Source organism: Sebastes fasciatus, chromosome 2, assembly GCF_043250625.1.
Source record: "Sebastes fasciatus isolate fSebFas1 chromosome 2, fSebFas1.pri, whole genome shotgun sequence".
NCBI lineage: Eukaryota > Metazoa > Chordata > Actinopteri > Perciformes > Sebastidae > Sebastes > Sebastes fasciatus.
In genome coordinates, this window is record NC_133796.1 from 35,328,152 (window position 1) to 35,343,605 (window position 15,454).

General features: G+C 39.1%; 1 protein-coding gene across 1 annotated transcript; it reads left to right on the forward strand.

Annotated features, from left to right (window-relative positions):
- Positions 1-270: 270 nt before the first annotated feature.
- snx1b (sorting nexin 1b) lies at positions 271-14,303 on the forward strand. The gene is made up of 15 exons (XM_074621548.1): positions 271-443; positions 1,658-1,790; positions 4,982-5,121; positions 5,233-5,299; positions 5,410-5,453; positions 5,569-5,710; positions 5,792-5,870; positions 6,050-6,125; positions 7,272-7,385; positions 8,228-8,321; positions 8,477-8,682; positions 8,928-9,071; positions 11,059-11,139; positions 12,312-12,383; positions 13,141-14,303. Exons 1-15 carry the CDS (start codon positions 303-305, stop codon positions 13,189-13,191), a joined length of 1,584 nt encoding a protein of 527 aa, XP_074477649.1. The 5' UTR covers positions 271-302; the 3' UTR covers positions 13,192-14,303.
- Positions 14,304-15,454: the final 1,151 nt, after the last annotated feature.

Sequence of the window (15,454 nt, forward strand, 5' to 3'; positions counted from 1 at the left end):
CAGCATGAAGGACTGACCCAGGCGCTTAAGTGTGCATAAGTGTGTTAAATATAAATGCCAGAATGGTATAATTAACAATTAGTTAAGCATATTTTTTTTTTAAATGTACAGTATAAATGACCTAAAAAAAGTATAATGTGTAGAATTAAATTAAATTAAATGATGTATAATAAGTATATAAGTACATAATAAGTATAGCACCTGGTCTGACCAGCTGGGGTCGCTGCAGCCGTTTCCTCCCTCCCTCAACTTCCGCCTACGTCACGGCCTACGTCAGTCCCTCTCACAACACAACAGTGAATATGGCGGCCAGCTCGGATCGTGTTCCTCCTCCTCTTTCTCCTCTCTCCGGTCCTCTCTCCGCCTCAGAGGAGCCGCGACCCGCACACACTGACATGGAGGACGGGGACAGCGACGAGGGAGAGGACATCTTCGTTAGTAACGTACGTTTACCGCTCAGTCTCATTAACTACAAGGTGTTTGTTAGGGTTATGTGTGACAGACAGACAGTCCTCTATCTGATCTGACCTGCAGCCAACAGAACAGGGAGGGAGGAGAGAAACGAGGTCAGCTTCTGTATGAAACACAACCAAATGGCTTCATGAAGTTAGTTTGAGCATGAATAGATCAGTTTTGCCTCGTTACTAGTGAGTTATAGCGGTGACGTCTGCGTGTTTTGGCCTGACCTGCTGCTGAACAGTTCATCTAAAGATGCTCCTGTTCAGATGTCGGCTCAGTGTGATTCATATCTCTCCTTAGGGGTGTTGTCTTTGGTCATGTCCAGACATTTTCTTATTCCTGCTCAGATAACTAGCTTCACTGTGTCTGTAACCCGTTATAGCGGTCATGAGACAACACGAGCAGCTACCTGTTACTCCTCCTCTGTTGGTGTGTTTACCAGTCAGTGGTAGGAGAAGCATTCACATACTGACTAACAGGAGAAACACCACAGTCTAAACATACTGCTACGAGTTAAAGTCCTGAATTCAAGATGTTACTGAAGTAAAAGTACAAAAGTGTTATCAGCAAAATCTAGTTAAAGTTTCAAAAGTGAAAGTAACGTTACTCATTATGCAGAATGGCTCCTTTTCACAGTGTTATATTATTATTATTATTAAATATTATATATATATATATATATATATATATAATATGTTATTATTATTATTATTATAAAATATTATATATATAAACTATTTTATTGTATTTGTTTCCTACCTACCTCATGTCTTTTGTGTGAGTGCAGGTTTTTATGATCTATGTAAATTGCTGCAGTAACATCTCAATTTAGTTTTGGGGATCAATAAACTATCTATCTAGTCATATTCTGTTTTTCTCTCTAACTATTTATGTAAGAGCATTTTAACGTTTTATTTTAGATACCTTGTATACTACTTGGTACACTAGTAGTATAGTACGGCATCATATCATATAAATATGTCATGTTTTTTTATGTCAAAAAGTAGCTAAAAGTGTTAAATCAATGTAGTGGAGTAAAAAGGTACAATATTTGGCTGAGATGTAGTTGAGTAGAAGTATAACGTGGCATGAAAAGAAAAGACTCAAGTACCTCAATTTTGTACTAAGGTAATGTACTTGAGTAAACGTACAAGTGTTTCTGTGGCTAATTTCTATCACATGTCCTTCCTGTCTGCAGAGTAACCCTGTGGCTGTGAGTCGAGGAGTTAATAATGAAGATCGTCCAGATCTGTTCAGTGAGGAGGAGGCCAGCAGCACGACGGCCAAATCCAACGGAGTTCACTCTGATGATGACAACGACCTGTTTGCTGGTTAGGAAACATTTTCTGTCCATTTTATCCCACTTTGAATTCTTCTTAGGAGCTGAAAGCACTGCAACATTAAAACAGAGTCTTGTGAGATAGTTTATTTTAAGTCTAAGTCATGCTAGACTATTTTATTGCAGAGCTTTAAAAGGAGCATTCATCTGATTTTACACATCAAGCTCAGTTTACTGGTCACAAGGCGTACGACACGACTAAACAGATCATATAATCTTAGTTTGGAGTGTGGCTGCAACTACAGACTACTTTGATCATCCATTAAACCATTAATAATGAGGGGCCGACCGTCAGCTCTACTGCCGCTCCCTCCCGTTTTTCCAGATCTTCTTCTTCTTCTTCTTCTTCTTCGCACATAGGCCCAGTCCTATGTCAAACTTCAACATTATACTCTGGTAAAATGAAAGTTCGCAGTCTTCTGTCAATGTAGTTAAGAATAAAAACAAATAAATAAAAGCAGTAATAGCAGCAAAAACTATAATGCACTAGTTAAATTAAATAAAATGTACACATTTACAACTTAACAAAGGTACAAAACAAATCAGTCGTACGTGCTAGCACTTTTACATGTTAACCAAACTGTAGGCCCAAGTGAGCAGAAATGTTCATACGCTTCAACCTGGCAGGAATTATGAAGTCCATCACTCAGTTTTTCTCAAAAACTGTAAAACTAATTAAACCCTTCTCTTCCTATATTTTTTGCTCAGTTGACAACAAACTTGCCGCGCTGCATCTTCAGACTGTCCTCCACCAACGATCCAGCCAGATTTTTGAATTATCAAAAATTTAGCCCACAGTGCATCAAAACATTTTAGCGTAAACAGAGCTGTACACAGCTACTGCAAATTCATGAAAATAAATGACAACATTTCGAGGTCATGGTAGACAGAATTTTATCTCAAAAACTGCTTTTTTGACAGCATTTTGAATTCTATCCTCATGTAAACCATTACAGTCAATGCAAATCCAGCATTTTTAAACACCAGTTTGTCACTTATGGAGCAATCAATCTTTGTTAAAATAAATGACAGACATCTCTATGTTGTCTGGATACAAATTCTCAAAATTGTCTCGAAAACTGAATTTTTGACACTAGTTTGAAATCTGCCTTTAAAAGCGACCCTGTCGACTGCGTAAGTCATAGTGTGATGTAGTAGTTTCCACTGGGCAGTAAGGTAACCAACATAGTGACGTGCCCTTAGTGTCTGAGGTTGTGAGTTTGAGACCCGATTGAGGCAGAATGAACATGCTAATACCTTAGAGGTTTAATAATAAGGAATCCTCCTATATTTCACATTTGTTCACATTCCTCCTCTTCCTTTTTTTACCTTCCTCCTTCTTTTTCCTCAACATGGCCGGCCCCGACTCACAGCTGTGCAGCAGCTATAATGTTATATTGTATTTATATTATGTCTCTATTCAGAAAGACACGTGGAGCAGGTCAAGTCAAGTCAATTTTATTTATATAGTCTAATATCACGAATCACAAATTTGCCTCGGGGTGGGCTTTACAATCCTTTATGACCCTCGCAGTGGATGAGGAAAAAATCAAGAAACCTCGGGAAGAGCAGGACGGACAGACGTGCAATAGATGTTGTTTGTACAGAGTAACAACATAATGAAAATACAACATAGACAATCCATATGACAAAGATTGATACATATAATATGAATATTTATGAAGAGATGGATCCAGGAGGATGTCAAGCAGATTCCAGGTGTCGCCCACAACCTCCTCTATACCATGAAACCTAGAAAATGAACAGACTACACAAACACACAAAAAGCAATCTCTAGCACATCATTCACACAGATAGGAGCCAAACAAACATACATATGATTTGTGTTTCTGAATTTATGAATGATTTAAAAGCCATACATGAAGGTTAGAGGAATTGTAGGGAGGGAGGGGTGGAGGGATTTGGGTTAGGGTTAAGAAGGGAGATGGGGTTAGGGTAAAGGAGGATTTGTAGGGGAGAGTTGTCTGTCCTGACAAACGAGACAAACCGCCTTCGCTGTTGTTTTATGTACAAAGTCTCTGTCCAATCTCCTCTTCTGCCCTCTGGAGGTCAGCCTTTAAGTTTTAGTTTTCTTCTTCAATGACAGACAGCTTTCTCTGCATGGTCTGTCTGTCACTTTTCCAAGACTCCCTCCTTCAGGACTAAAATCTTTGCAGCGGTTCTCAACTTTTCTTCCATTTCTTTACTCTCAGCCTCCATCAGTCTTCTCATGTCCTCCACCTCAACTACTTAACTACTTCTGCAATAGTTTCATGGCACCCAACTGGAGAATTAGCGCCACCAGCTGGTTGTCTCAATGCACCAACTCCTGATATTCACATAACTGTAGCGGACGGAAACATGCATTTATTTGCATCCCTCAGTAATAGCAGTAGGCATGATTCCATTATCCCATTTAAGATGTGACGGGTTGTGTTCCCATCCCACATACTTTATTTTCTAAAAGTCTCTAAAAAAAGGGAAGACACCTGTAGCGTACCACTAACTCTCACAGTCACCATTTCCAACCCTGTCTCCTAAAAAATTACTTTCCCATACAACTAAACTGCATTCTAGAGAGAGAGAGAGAGAGAGAGAGAGATGGACTTTATTGATCCAAAATTCATAGCATCTCGTAGTAGTATGTAAGCCATTCAGAAGCAAAACGCAGGCAATATCATCCAAGGGAAGGGTTTTTATATTATTAATTGGGATCAATGGACCAATTGTATTTCTTTAGCCCACAAATGTAATAATCTAATCATTATAAGCTCTCTAAAACATATAATAATCTAAATTTGATTATTTGATATTCATGCTTTTTTTTTTATGTTCCTCAAATGTAAAACGTATGTTTTGTTGCGTTGGACAAACAATTTGGGGACTGTGAGAACAAGATGTTTTTTATCTTATCTTGGCAAGAGTGCTCTCGACCGCTCTTAAACTCTCTTCTTACCTAAGAGAAGAGCAAAAACAAGAAAACACTGGTGAATCCCAGAAATCAATGGGTACTAATGAAATAAGAACAAATCGTGGATATGAAGCAAAATAAGAGGAAATTTGTTTGTATATTGCTTCTTGCATGAGGCCCATTGTGTGATCCTGTCTGAGGTACACTTTGTGTTTCTTTTCTTTTTGGATGAAGAGAGGCATACATTAATTAAAAGTCTTTTCTTTCTCCAGAGGCTCATGTGGAGCTGAGCACAGACACGCCAGGCAGCTCTGCCCGGAAGGAGCTCTCCACCTCAGCTGGCCCTCCTCCTGCCTCCTCCTCCTCCTTCACTCAGAGCCCTGCAGCCCTGCAGACCACCTCCTTGGAGCAGGTAACTAAGCTTCCTGGGAACTGTGAAGCAATTAAATGCATGTATGCTTTCGTGATGCCTACTGTGTAATCACCTGTCTGTTACAGCCAGTTATGTTCTTGTTAATTACAGTTGGAGGAGGAAGAAGACAAGGATAGTTTTGATGTGGATGTTGCCGTCACCAACCCTGAGAAAATCGGTCAGTCTCTTTTTTTCATTAACTATAATACAGCTATCTGGGATTTCTAGTTGAATGAATTCATTCTCATCTTCAATGTATGAATGTAATGTATGTTTCTGTCCTACTAGGAGATGGCATGAATGCATATGTGGCCTACAAAGTATCCACCAGGGTGTGTAGTAAAGTATTTTTTACCTAGCACCTAAAACTGCCAATATGTCTAAATCCTCACTACTGTTTCTAAGTATTTAGTTTATAAAGTTCTGTGTCCTCGTCTCTACTTTCAGACCTCGTTGACCATGTTCAGGAGTAAAGTCTTCTCTGTGAGGAGACGTTATAGTGACTTCCTGGGTCTTTATGAGAAGCTGTCGGTCAAGCAGACGCTCCACGGCTGCATCATTCCACCACCACCCGAGAAAAGTGTCGTAGGTGGGTCTTAAGTATGTGTTGCTCTTTTTTTTCTTTGTCTTTTTTTGTGTCCCTTTTGGTGACTTTCATGTGGTTTAACAGGAATGACCAAAATGAAGGTGGGAATGGACGACCCGTCATCAGTAGAGTTTGTGGAGAGAAGAAGAGCAGGTCTGGAGAGGTAAGGATCCATACATGTTTTATACAGTGACCTTATTAATGAGGCGATAAGTAATGTTCATACTGGGCCTTTTTAAACTATATAATTCCATCCTTGCCCTTGATTTTGTCTGCATGTTTTATGTGTTAGTTTTTGGGCACCACTACCTCTTACGCATTGATCTTGCTCTGTTTTTGTAGGTATCTTCAGAGAATAGTGGCTCACCCATCGTTACTACAAGATCCTGATGTCCGTGAGTTCTTGGAGAGAGAGGAGGTGGGTATTTTAAGATATAAAAAGATTGTCTAGAAGCAGTAAGCTGGATTAGGGCTGGGGGATATGACAATATATATCGTCGAAACAATATAAAAATGTTATATTTTCTATATTGTTTCAATCGTGATGTTGAAAAACCAGCGGCCGAATTACGTTACAGCAATTATTTTCATATATTTGGACTAGAGGGGTTTGTACCTAAACGGGGGCTACTTCTGTCGTTTGGATGTGGTTTGGCTACAAAAAGTCAGACACAGAGCAGAAAACCATCATTTGCAAAGTTTGCCACACGCCGGTCCCCACTACAGGGATATTTGGACATGCTTTTTTTTCTTCACTTTAAACAGGCTACAGACTATGGTACACAGAAATAACAGTTAAAACAGTGTTTTGTTTGTGGCCGCATATGTAGGAACATTCTTTCTGTCCTACGTCAAACAACAGCTAACAGATAAATATAATAATCTATGGAGAAGCTGTGCACAGATAAGGATTATCTGTATAGTGGCACATTTTCGATTGGTATGAATGTTTGGCGTTATCACCCTACTTGTCCGTTACTTGTACATTGCAATGACACCGAATGTAAACAAAGCAGGTCTAAAACCAGTACGAAAAATACTCTCTAACCTTGGTTATTATAACCAATGATATAATAATCACAGAGGTTATTTAGACTATATACACATTACATACAGCTGATTCAGACAGAGGTGTATGTATAAATTATTATGGGGCTTAATGTCTGTCACCTGTCCTGTAAAATGCATTTATCAGCTGTTTTTGATTCATATTATATTTGCTGTCCCCTAGGAAAGGCCTGTAATTATTTATTCATTATCTATAATTTCACTTAAACTGTTATGTTCTTAATAAATTGAGAAAATACTCAGTACTTTAATTAGTACTAATTTACACAGGCGTATACAAAAATAGGCTTTACCATGCAGTTATTTAATATAGTCTATTTTTCATATTGAATAGCCAGAGAGCATGCTGTATTGTGATATATATCGTTATCAAGATATGAATTTACCTATATCAGCAAGGAAGCGTTTGGACATATCGTCAGTCCTAACCTGGATAATGACTTTAGATTCTTGAGAATGTCTTTTGAGCTGTGTGTGTGTGTTTGTGTGTTTTCAGCTACCCAGAGCGGTGAGCACCCAGACGCTGAGCGGAGCTGGCTTCCTCAAAATGATCACTAAGGCATCAGATGCTGTCAACAAGATGACCATCAAGATGAATGAGTCTGACACTGTAAGGAGTCCATTGTTGGATAAACTTTAATAGATCAGTGGAGGCTAGGGATGTCACGAGAAACAATACTTCGGTACCAAGTCGATGCCAAAATTCTGAAAATGTGACAGTACTCGTTTCTCTACAGTACTGCCGGGACCATAGGCAGCGTCAGCTCTCGAGTCTAACAGCGTCTCGTCGTCCCGGGGATGATAGAAAACTTCCCTGATGATTCTAAATTGTGAACAACAAATCCATGTTGAAATTGTCAGGAGGAGAGCTAGTAACATTGGCTGTTAGCAGCCGGTGGGCAGCACAGTGGTGCTTGGTTAAATAACAGAGCCAAAAGCTCACATACAGAGGTTGCATTGAGTTACATTATGATATGATATATAATACCTAAAAATGAATGGGCGAAGGTAAATTATAATGTTATCATGATGTCTTCAAATCTAATCTTGTAAAACTTGCGGTGGATCATCAGGGATTAATAATAATAATTAAAAAAATGCAAATAGTATATACAAAAGTATGCAAACGTCGATAAAGGAGTGTATGTTGAAGTACATGAGATTTATTGTTTTGTTTTTGTTTTTTACCGTGGTATCGAATTGGGTATCGAGAATCGTGGAATTTCACTCTTACTGGTATCGAATACTAAATTTGTAGTATCGTGACGCTACTAGTGGAGGTACCATAGAATATTTAAACAATGATACCATTAATATCCAAAAGTAGGTATGAATTGTGGTATTATAACTGCCTTACTTGAATTTATAGCAATAACAGGCCAAGGTCTAGATATGATGAGGTGGTTTGGTTGTGTTTTTTTTCTTGATATTGTTACTGTGTGTGTGTTTCAGTGGTTTGAGGACAAGTTCCAGGAGGTGGACAACGAGGAGCAGCAGTTGAGGAAGCTTCAGGCGGTGGTCGACTCCCTGGTCAACCACAGGAAGGGTGAGCTGCATCTGCCTTCCTCCACTTGTCTTTGTCTGCCCACATTTTTTTTAATCAAATTGTTCCAACTGAGGAAACAGAAGAGCACAGTCCAGCTGCCTGGTCTTTTAAGGTGAAACAAGCAGACTGAATAAGTGTTCTGTTTCCAAACCCAGAGCTGTGTGGGAGCACGGCAGTATTTGCCAAAAGTATGGCCATGTTGGGAAACTCTGAGGACAACACGGCCCTGTCGCGGGCCCTGTCCCAGCTGGCAGAGGTGGAGGACAAGATGGAGCAGCTGCATCAGGAGCAGGCAGCCAGTGACTTCTTCATCTTTGCAGAGCTGCTGGCCGACTACATCCGCCTGCTGGGTGCTATGCGCGTAAGCTCACAGCTACAGAATGGTAGTTCTACAGTAGGAAGAAGTAAATATAAGATGCAGTGAAAAGTAAAGCGTGATTAGTTCTTGATACCAGGACTAAGATAAAGATGTTGCATTTTGTCGGAGAAAATACAACAGTAAGGGCACTCTTTAATAGTCTTTAATAAACCTTTAACATTGTGCTGCTAGTGTGCTCTTTGCTCTCTGTATGGTAAGTGGAGTGATCAAGTGTTGGATGTCCACAGGTTTGTTTTGACCAGCGTGCGCGGTCGTGGCAGCGATGGCAGGAGGCTCAGAGCACACTCCAGAAGAAGAGAGAGTCGGAGGCCAAGCTGCTGTGGGCCAATAAGCCGGACAAACTGCAGCAGGCCAAAGACGAGATCACTGAGGTAACAGACACACTACGTTTACATGCACACTAATATTCCACTGTTATTCAGAATATGACAATATTATAAATTTGATATTGGTCATGTAAACGGCATGTTCCGTTTGGATATTCTGAATTAGGCCTTATTCCGCATGGAGCATTTTCTGATTAAAACATGTGGGATATACCGATATTATTTAGGTCTCAGGAGCATTCTTTGGACGTGTATACAGCGCATTCAGAATATGCGTCTCAATTGGAGTTTTTACAACAGTTTGCGGCGCGCGGCCTCTTTCCTGTTCACGGTCAGCTCTGTGCGTTGTACACAAACCAACTAGCTGACAGTTTGCAGAGATGCATGCCCAAAAGACAAGCCCACATTTCTGGTCAGAATGAGAAACACACCTACTTTTAGACATCATGAAAGACTTGGATATCAACACGTTTTTGGATCTGCATAAATATGGCAATGTTGACCTTTTCAAGAAGGAATGAAAGAGGGAGGCTGTGCTCGCATGCTCCAATAAGTCCGCCACCGGTTGCGTTAATCAGAGTATGCACGGCTGCATGTAAACGGGAATATTAGTGGAATATTCATTTTCATTAACCGTCTTAACAGCTTAGATATTGTTTTTTTTGGAATAAGGGTAAAAAAACAGAATATTTTGTGCATCTAAGCATAGGCAGTGAGCTGCTGCAGCACTTAACCAAGCCTCAGGTCTTTACATTAACACAGGCCAACCCGAGTTATGTCACAATCTGACATGAGCTGTAAAGTTCTTTCACATTGTTTTAAATGTCAAATACAACAGGCCGATGATAATATTGAACTAGTTTGACCTGTAAGCTTAGCTACAGTGAACAAGGCAGCAAAACAACTCCATGTACAGTTGTATTGATCATGTGGTTCTGAAGGAAGTACGAGACTCTTTCATTACCACCCAGCTGACTTAGTTGAAGTCCACTAAGGACAGAATAATCTGCAACTATTTTGATAATTGATTAATCGTTTAAGTCCTTTATCAAGTACAAATGCCAAGCATTTGTTGGTTCCAGCCTCTTAAATTTGAGGATTTGCTGCTTCTCGGTGTTTTATATGATTCTAAATTGGATATCTCAAGTTATTTGAAGAAGTCACCGTGGGCTCTGTGATGGACATTTTTCACTATTTTCTGACATTTTACTAGGGGTGTAGCAATCCATCGATCTGGATCGATATATCAATGATTCAATGATCAACGATTCAATATATCAATGCAAAGTGACAACATTGATATATATCATCTTAAAAGTACGCCCTTATTTTAAAATTCCTCTAATTAAAAAGAATAGAGAGCTCAGTAATATACTCGTCAAATCATATTGTAGTTGCTTTTTGTGAGTTGATATAAATGTAACTAATTGTGTTAAATGGACATATGATATTGTCTCATTTCCATCTCTGGCCCCTGAACTGAATCAAATTGAAATCGTATCGTGGCAGACTTTGTGATATCAGCAAATATCGTATCGTTGTCCAAAGAATTGATATATCCTATTGTGATGAAACTTGTGATTTAAATGCCTACATTTTATAGATTTAACAATCAATGGATTCATCGAAAAAGGAATGAATAGATGAGTCAATATTGAAAAATAGTCATTAGTTGCAGCCCTCTGTTGAGAACTGCAAAAATAACCTGTTGGATATGAATCAAGTTGTAAACAATTTAGAAGCACCATCACAACTCCAACAACAGTGCACCTACGTACCTGTTGTAGTATTTTGTGACATCAGTTCATTTTTTTCAATAAAAGTGTTTCCCATTTCTTTCTAGATGTTTTCACATTAGACATATTACTTTGTTTTTAAATAAGGACATCTTGTGTAACAGAATAAGCAGCTGATGTGCATTTGTTTACTGTTTCAAAGAGTGTCATGTTCTAAAATTTATATCACATGCTTGAAAATATCAAGATATTAATACTTTGTTTATTATTTTTTTTCTCCTCATGTTTGTCCTCAGTGGGAGGCGAGGGTTACTCGGTACGAGAGAGATTTCGACAGGATTGGCATGACTGTACGCAAGGAGGTTCTCAGGTTTGAGGTACATTTATGTTTTTATAATTGTTATAAAAAGAAAAAAATCATGTATTGTCATCTAACGACCAATCCCCGCTGAAAGCGCCTTTAGAAGCATTTTTGGCGTACATCACTTTTGCGTCTCGCAGAACAGATATGTCTTAATTTCATAAAATGTATCAATCCACACTGATTCCGTGAGACAAGCGTCTGACTGAGACCCCCTGCGTTTTTTTACACTTAAAGTCTATTTTTGTCGGGTTTTTGAAGCGTAATGTGCATAGACAGCTGTTTAAGTCACACAAGTATCCCGCTGTATGTATGTGAGCTCGCCTGTTTCACTACAGGCAGATTCCCCTCACTAGCTACAGTGGGCGGGGAAATAAAATCAATGAATCAATACAAACAAACACTGTTGATTTCTTCCCATGGAGCCGACATGAAAACTATTTCGGTTCAGTAAATGGCTGCTGTCAGTCAGCCTGGGGAAGGCAGGTTAGCGAGTGGAAGACGAAGTCGGTGAGGATTGGATGACAGAACGCTTAAGTGCGCCACTCACGTCATGCTTACGTCTCGCTTTTTTCAACACTGATCAACAGAGAAAGTAAAAAGTGAATACTTTTTCACTGTATATTTGTCCTTCTGGACATGCATGGCTTTTCCATTGATTACTATAAAGAACAACTTTATTGTGAGAGCAACAAGTTTTGTCTAGAGGCCTTCATCAGGGTCATCATAAAGCACAGAACATTTCACAAGGAGACTCTTTGCATCAGCCAACTTAAAACTTAAACCGGTTCCGTAACAAAACTGACAACTGAGGCAGGATCTGGACAGATGCTTATAGTATTAGCTTTTAACCCAACTAATGTTTAAGCCATAAATCATACCTGAAGACAGAAAAATAGTCTTCTGATGCATCACATATCCTTTTCAGTCTGGTGAGTTGGCTCACAGGTTAACTTTTCTTTATGGGGGAAGAGATGAGATCTGAACATTTTCAAATGTTCTGTTATATGTGTATTTTGTATACAGTATGCTGACCCTGATGAATGCCACAATAAAGGCTATTAGACTATCAGATTATTTCCCCTCCCCGTGCACCTTGGCAGTAGGTAAAGTTCTGCCAGAAATTTCTACAACTGGTTTTTCCATCAGCGAAGAGCTTGAGACCTGACAACACTTTTGTCTTTTCAGAAAGAAAAAGCCAAGGACTTCAGGAGCCAGATAGTCAAATATTTGGAGGCAATGCTGCAGTCTCAACAACGGGTAAACATTTAATTATATCAATTATTATGCTTAACATGTATGCTTTACTTTATTCATGGCTACCAAAGTGTTCCTTTAACTATAACATTTTGTGTCCGAAATTCCATACTAACATGCTATTTAGTACGCTAAAACAGTATGTGAGATATTGTGGTATGTCTGAAACCTTAGTATGAAACCCATAGAACTTGAATTACATGCTATTTCCGGTGAATTATTACAGTATGCAACGCTTTGGCGACACTATGGCGGCATAAATATCCCACAATGCAATGCAGTAGTGACGACAACGTTCATAACAGATGTTGACGGACAGCTCTGTAACGTCAATAACGCTTCAATTTAACTGTATGTATAAGATTTCACCTTACTAGGTGTAATATATACAGTATTTTACATTAATTCAGACTTTGATTCTCACAAATCGTTATTTTGGTCCCGAGGTTGGCATGGGTAACCATGGTTACATGTCTCCTACCGGCAAGGAAGATCTCATGAAGTGACAACGTAAATTTCTGTTCAGTGCATCTGAAAAGATTCACTACACACTACTGTTTATTCACACAAAAGTATGCTGAACAATTGTACTATTGGGTATGTAGTAGTGCATAGTATGTGATTTTGGACGCAGCCATTATTTTTTATTATGACAATGACTTTTAAATATTGGTTATAATTAGCATTTATTGAAATATTGAAAGATATTGAGTGATCACAACACATTTTAACAGGCTTTTTTATTCATCTTGTATTCCAGCTGGTAAAGTTTTGGGAGGCGTTCCTGCCTGAGGCGAAGGCGATAGCTTAGTGAGGAGGGAGACTTTTTAAAGACCCCAACTGCCTTTTTTTGAACACTTTACCTCTTGACCACAAACTGAGAGGACAATTTTGAAACACACAAGAAACTTCCATCCATTTTTTTCTCTTTTTAATCATAGTGTATTCTCTTATCTTGTACAGTTCTTTGATATTTCTTTGGCATAACTCCTTGTTTATGTTCTCGACTGAAAGATGGTATAAAGCAGGAGATTAACCTGGCTGTAGTATTTGTAAAACCTGCTGTCTGTCTGTCAGCGGGACATATATTTATGTTTCTTGCTTAAACCAGTATAATAAAGTGTTAACACTGAGGTACTGCCCTAGAGTAACCTTGTCTATAGTTTACATTAGAAGATAGACGTATGTAAGTCATTCCAGTCTCTAACAGCTCATGTTGATGAATGCATGTCAGATAATGTTTTGATGCACTAAAATGCATTGTACAGTTGGAAAAGCTGTTTTTTAAATAAAATACCACTATTGATGACTGAGGTCATTAACCTGGAGTATTAGTGTATCACAGTGCATATTAGATCATAGAAATCATATTAAAACTCCGATTTGACAAAGTTACAGACTTGTCAGAGTTGTTACAAAATAATGAAAGAAACTTAATGTTACAGTGAGTGCAAGTTGAGAAAATGCAATCACTGCTTTGTTGGTATTTTCTACGATGATGTATTTGCTAGAATTATGTTTATTATATTAATTGATTTCTTCCACAACAGTTTTAAGTACTTAGGCCCAAAGTAACTCATCTGGAGCCGCTACAGAGATTGTTTACTGCCTGTAAATGACTGTTGTCATGTATGTACACATGTACAGTACTTGAATCAAATCATACAACTACTGTCAGATATTATTAGTAAGCATACATGTTTTTGATAAATTGGTTTAACGATGACAGAAAGGCACAGACATTCAAGTGATAATGGTCCATTATTTTCTTATTCAGCATTTGTAAGTGTAGTTTTTCTGTCATGTCATCTTTACGTAAGAATGTGCTTTATTTTTGTAACCACTTTGCATTAGCACACACATTTTCCTGGAAATGCTAAACAGGTAGATGTACAAAATAAATACGATTGGTTAAGCTTTGAATACTGTCTTCATGTTTTCTTGTGTTTGGTAGCATTTCCCCATTTGAGTTTAGTATTATGGATGAATGGTTCTCAGCAGGAAACCGGTGGATTGCCTACTCCGGGTAGGGAATGAGTCCTTACCCCAAGTGAAGGAGTTTAAGTATCTCGGGGTCTTGTTCGCGAGTGAGGGGACGATGGAACGTGAGATTGGTCGGAGAATCGGAGCAGCAGGGGCGGTATTGCATTCGCTTTACCGCACCGTTGTGACGAAAAGAGAGCTGAGCCGGAAGGCAAAGCTCTCGATCTACCGTTCAATCTTCGTTCCTACTCTCACCTATGGTCATGAGTGTTGGGTCATGACCGAAAAAACGAGGTCGCGGGTGCAAGCGGCCGAAATGGGTTTCCTCAGGAGGGTGGCTGGCGTCTCCCTTAGAGATAGGGTAAGAAGCTCAGTCATCCGTGAGGAACTCGGAGTAGAGTCCTTGCTCCTTTGCGTCGAAAGGAGCCAGTTGAGGTGGTTCGGGCATCTAGCACGGATGCCTCCTGGGCGCCTCCTTTGGGAGGTGTTCCAGGCACGACCAGCTGGGAGGAGACCACGGGGAAGACCCAGGACTAGGTGGAGAGATTATATCTCTACTCTGGCCTGGGAACGCCTCGGGATCCCCCAGTCAGAGCTGGTTAATGTGGCCCGGGAAAGGGAAGTTTGGGGTCCCCTGCTGGAGCTGTTGCCCCCGCGACCCGATCCCGGATAAGCGGTTGAAGATGGATGGATGGATTATGGATGAATTATGAAATAACAAAGTCATTTTGTGTCTGTTTCAGAAACATTTTGAAAGTTAACAATAACTTTAAAGTGCTGCAGTTGGTGAAAACTACACTTGAACTAGTAGTGGAAGAAGTACTTTTACTAAAGTAAAAAGTAGCAATACCACAGTGTACAAATACTCTGTTACAAGTCGTGCATTCAAAATTATAAAATATATATTATAAAAATACAAAAGAATTAGCATCAAAATATACTTAAAGTACAAATGTAAAAGAACTCATTATGCAGAATGGCCTATTTCAGAATGATGTATGTTATATTATTGTATTATATTTATTGCTGCGTTAATGTGTATTACTTCATTGTTGCAGCTGGTAAAGGTGGGGATAATTTTATTAGCTAAT

Coding starts and splice junctions, on each gene's coding strand:
- snx1b (XM_074621548.1), top strand. CDS start 303: ATGGCGGCCAGCTCGGATCGTGTTCCTCCTCCTCTTTCTCCTCTCTCC. Junction 9,072..11,058: donor CCAAAGACGAGATCACTGAG/GTAACAGACACA, acceptor GTTTGTCCTCAG/TGGGAGGCGAGGGTTACTCG. Junction 12,384..13,140: donor TGCTGCAGTCTCAACAACGG/GTAAACATTTAA, acceptor CTTGTATTCCAG/CTGGTAAAGTTTTGGGAGGC.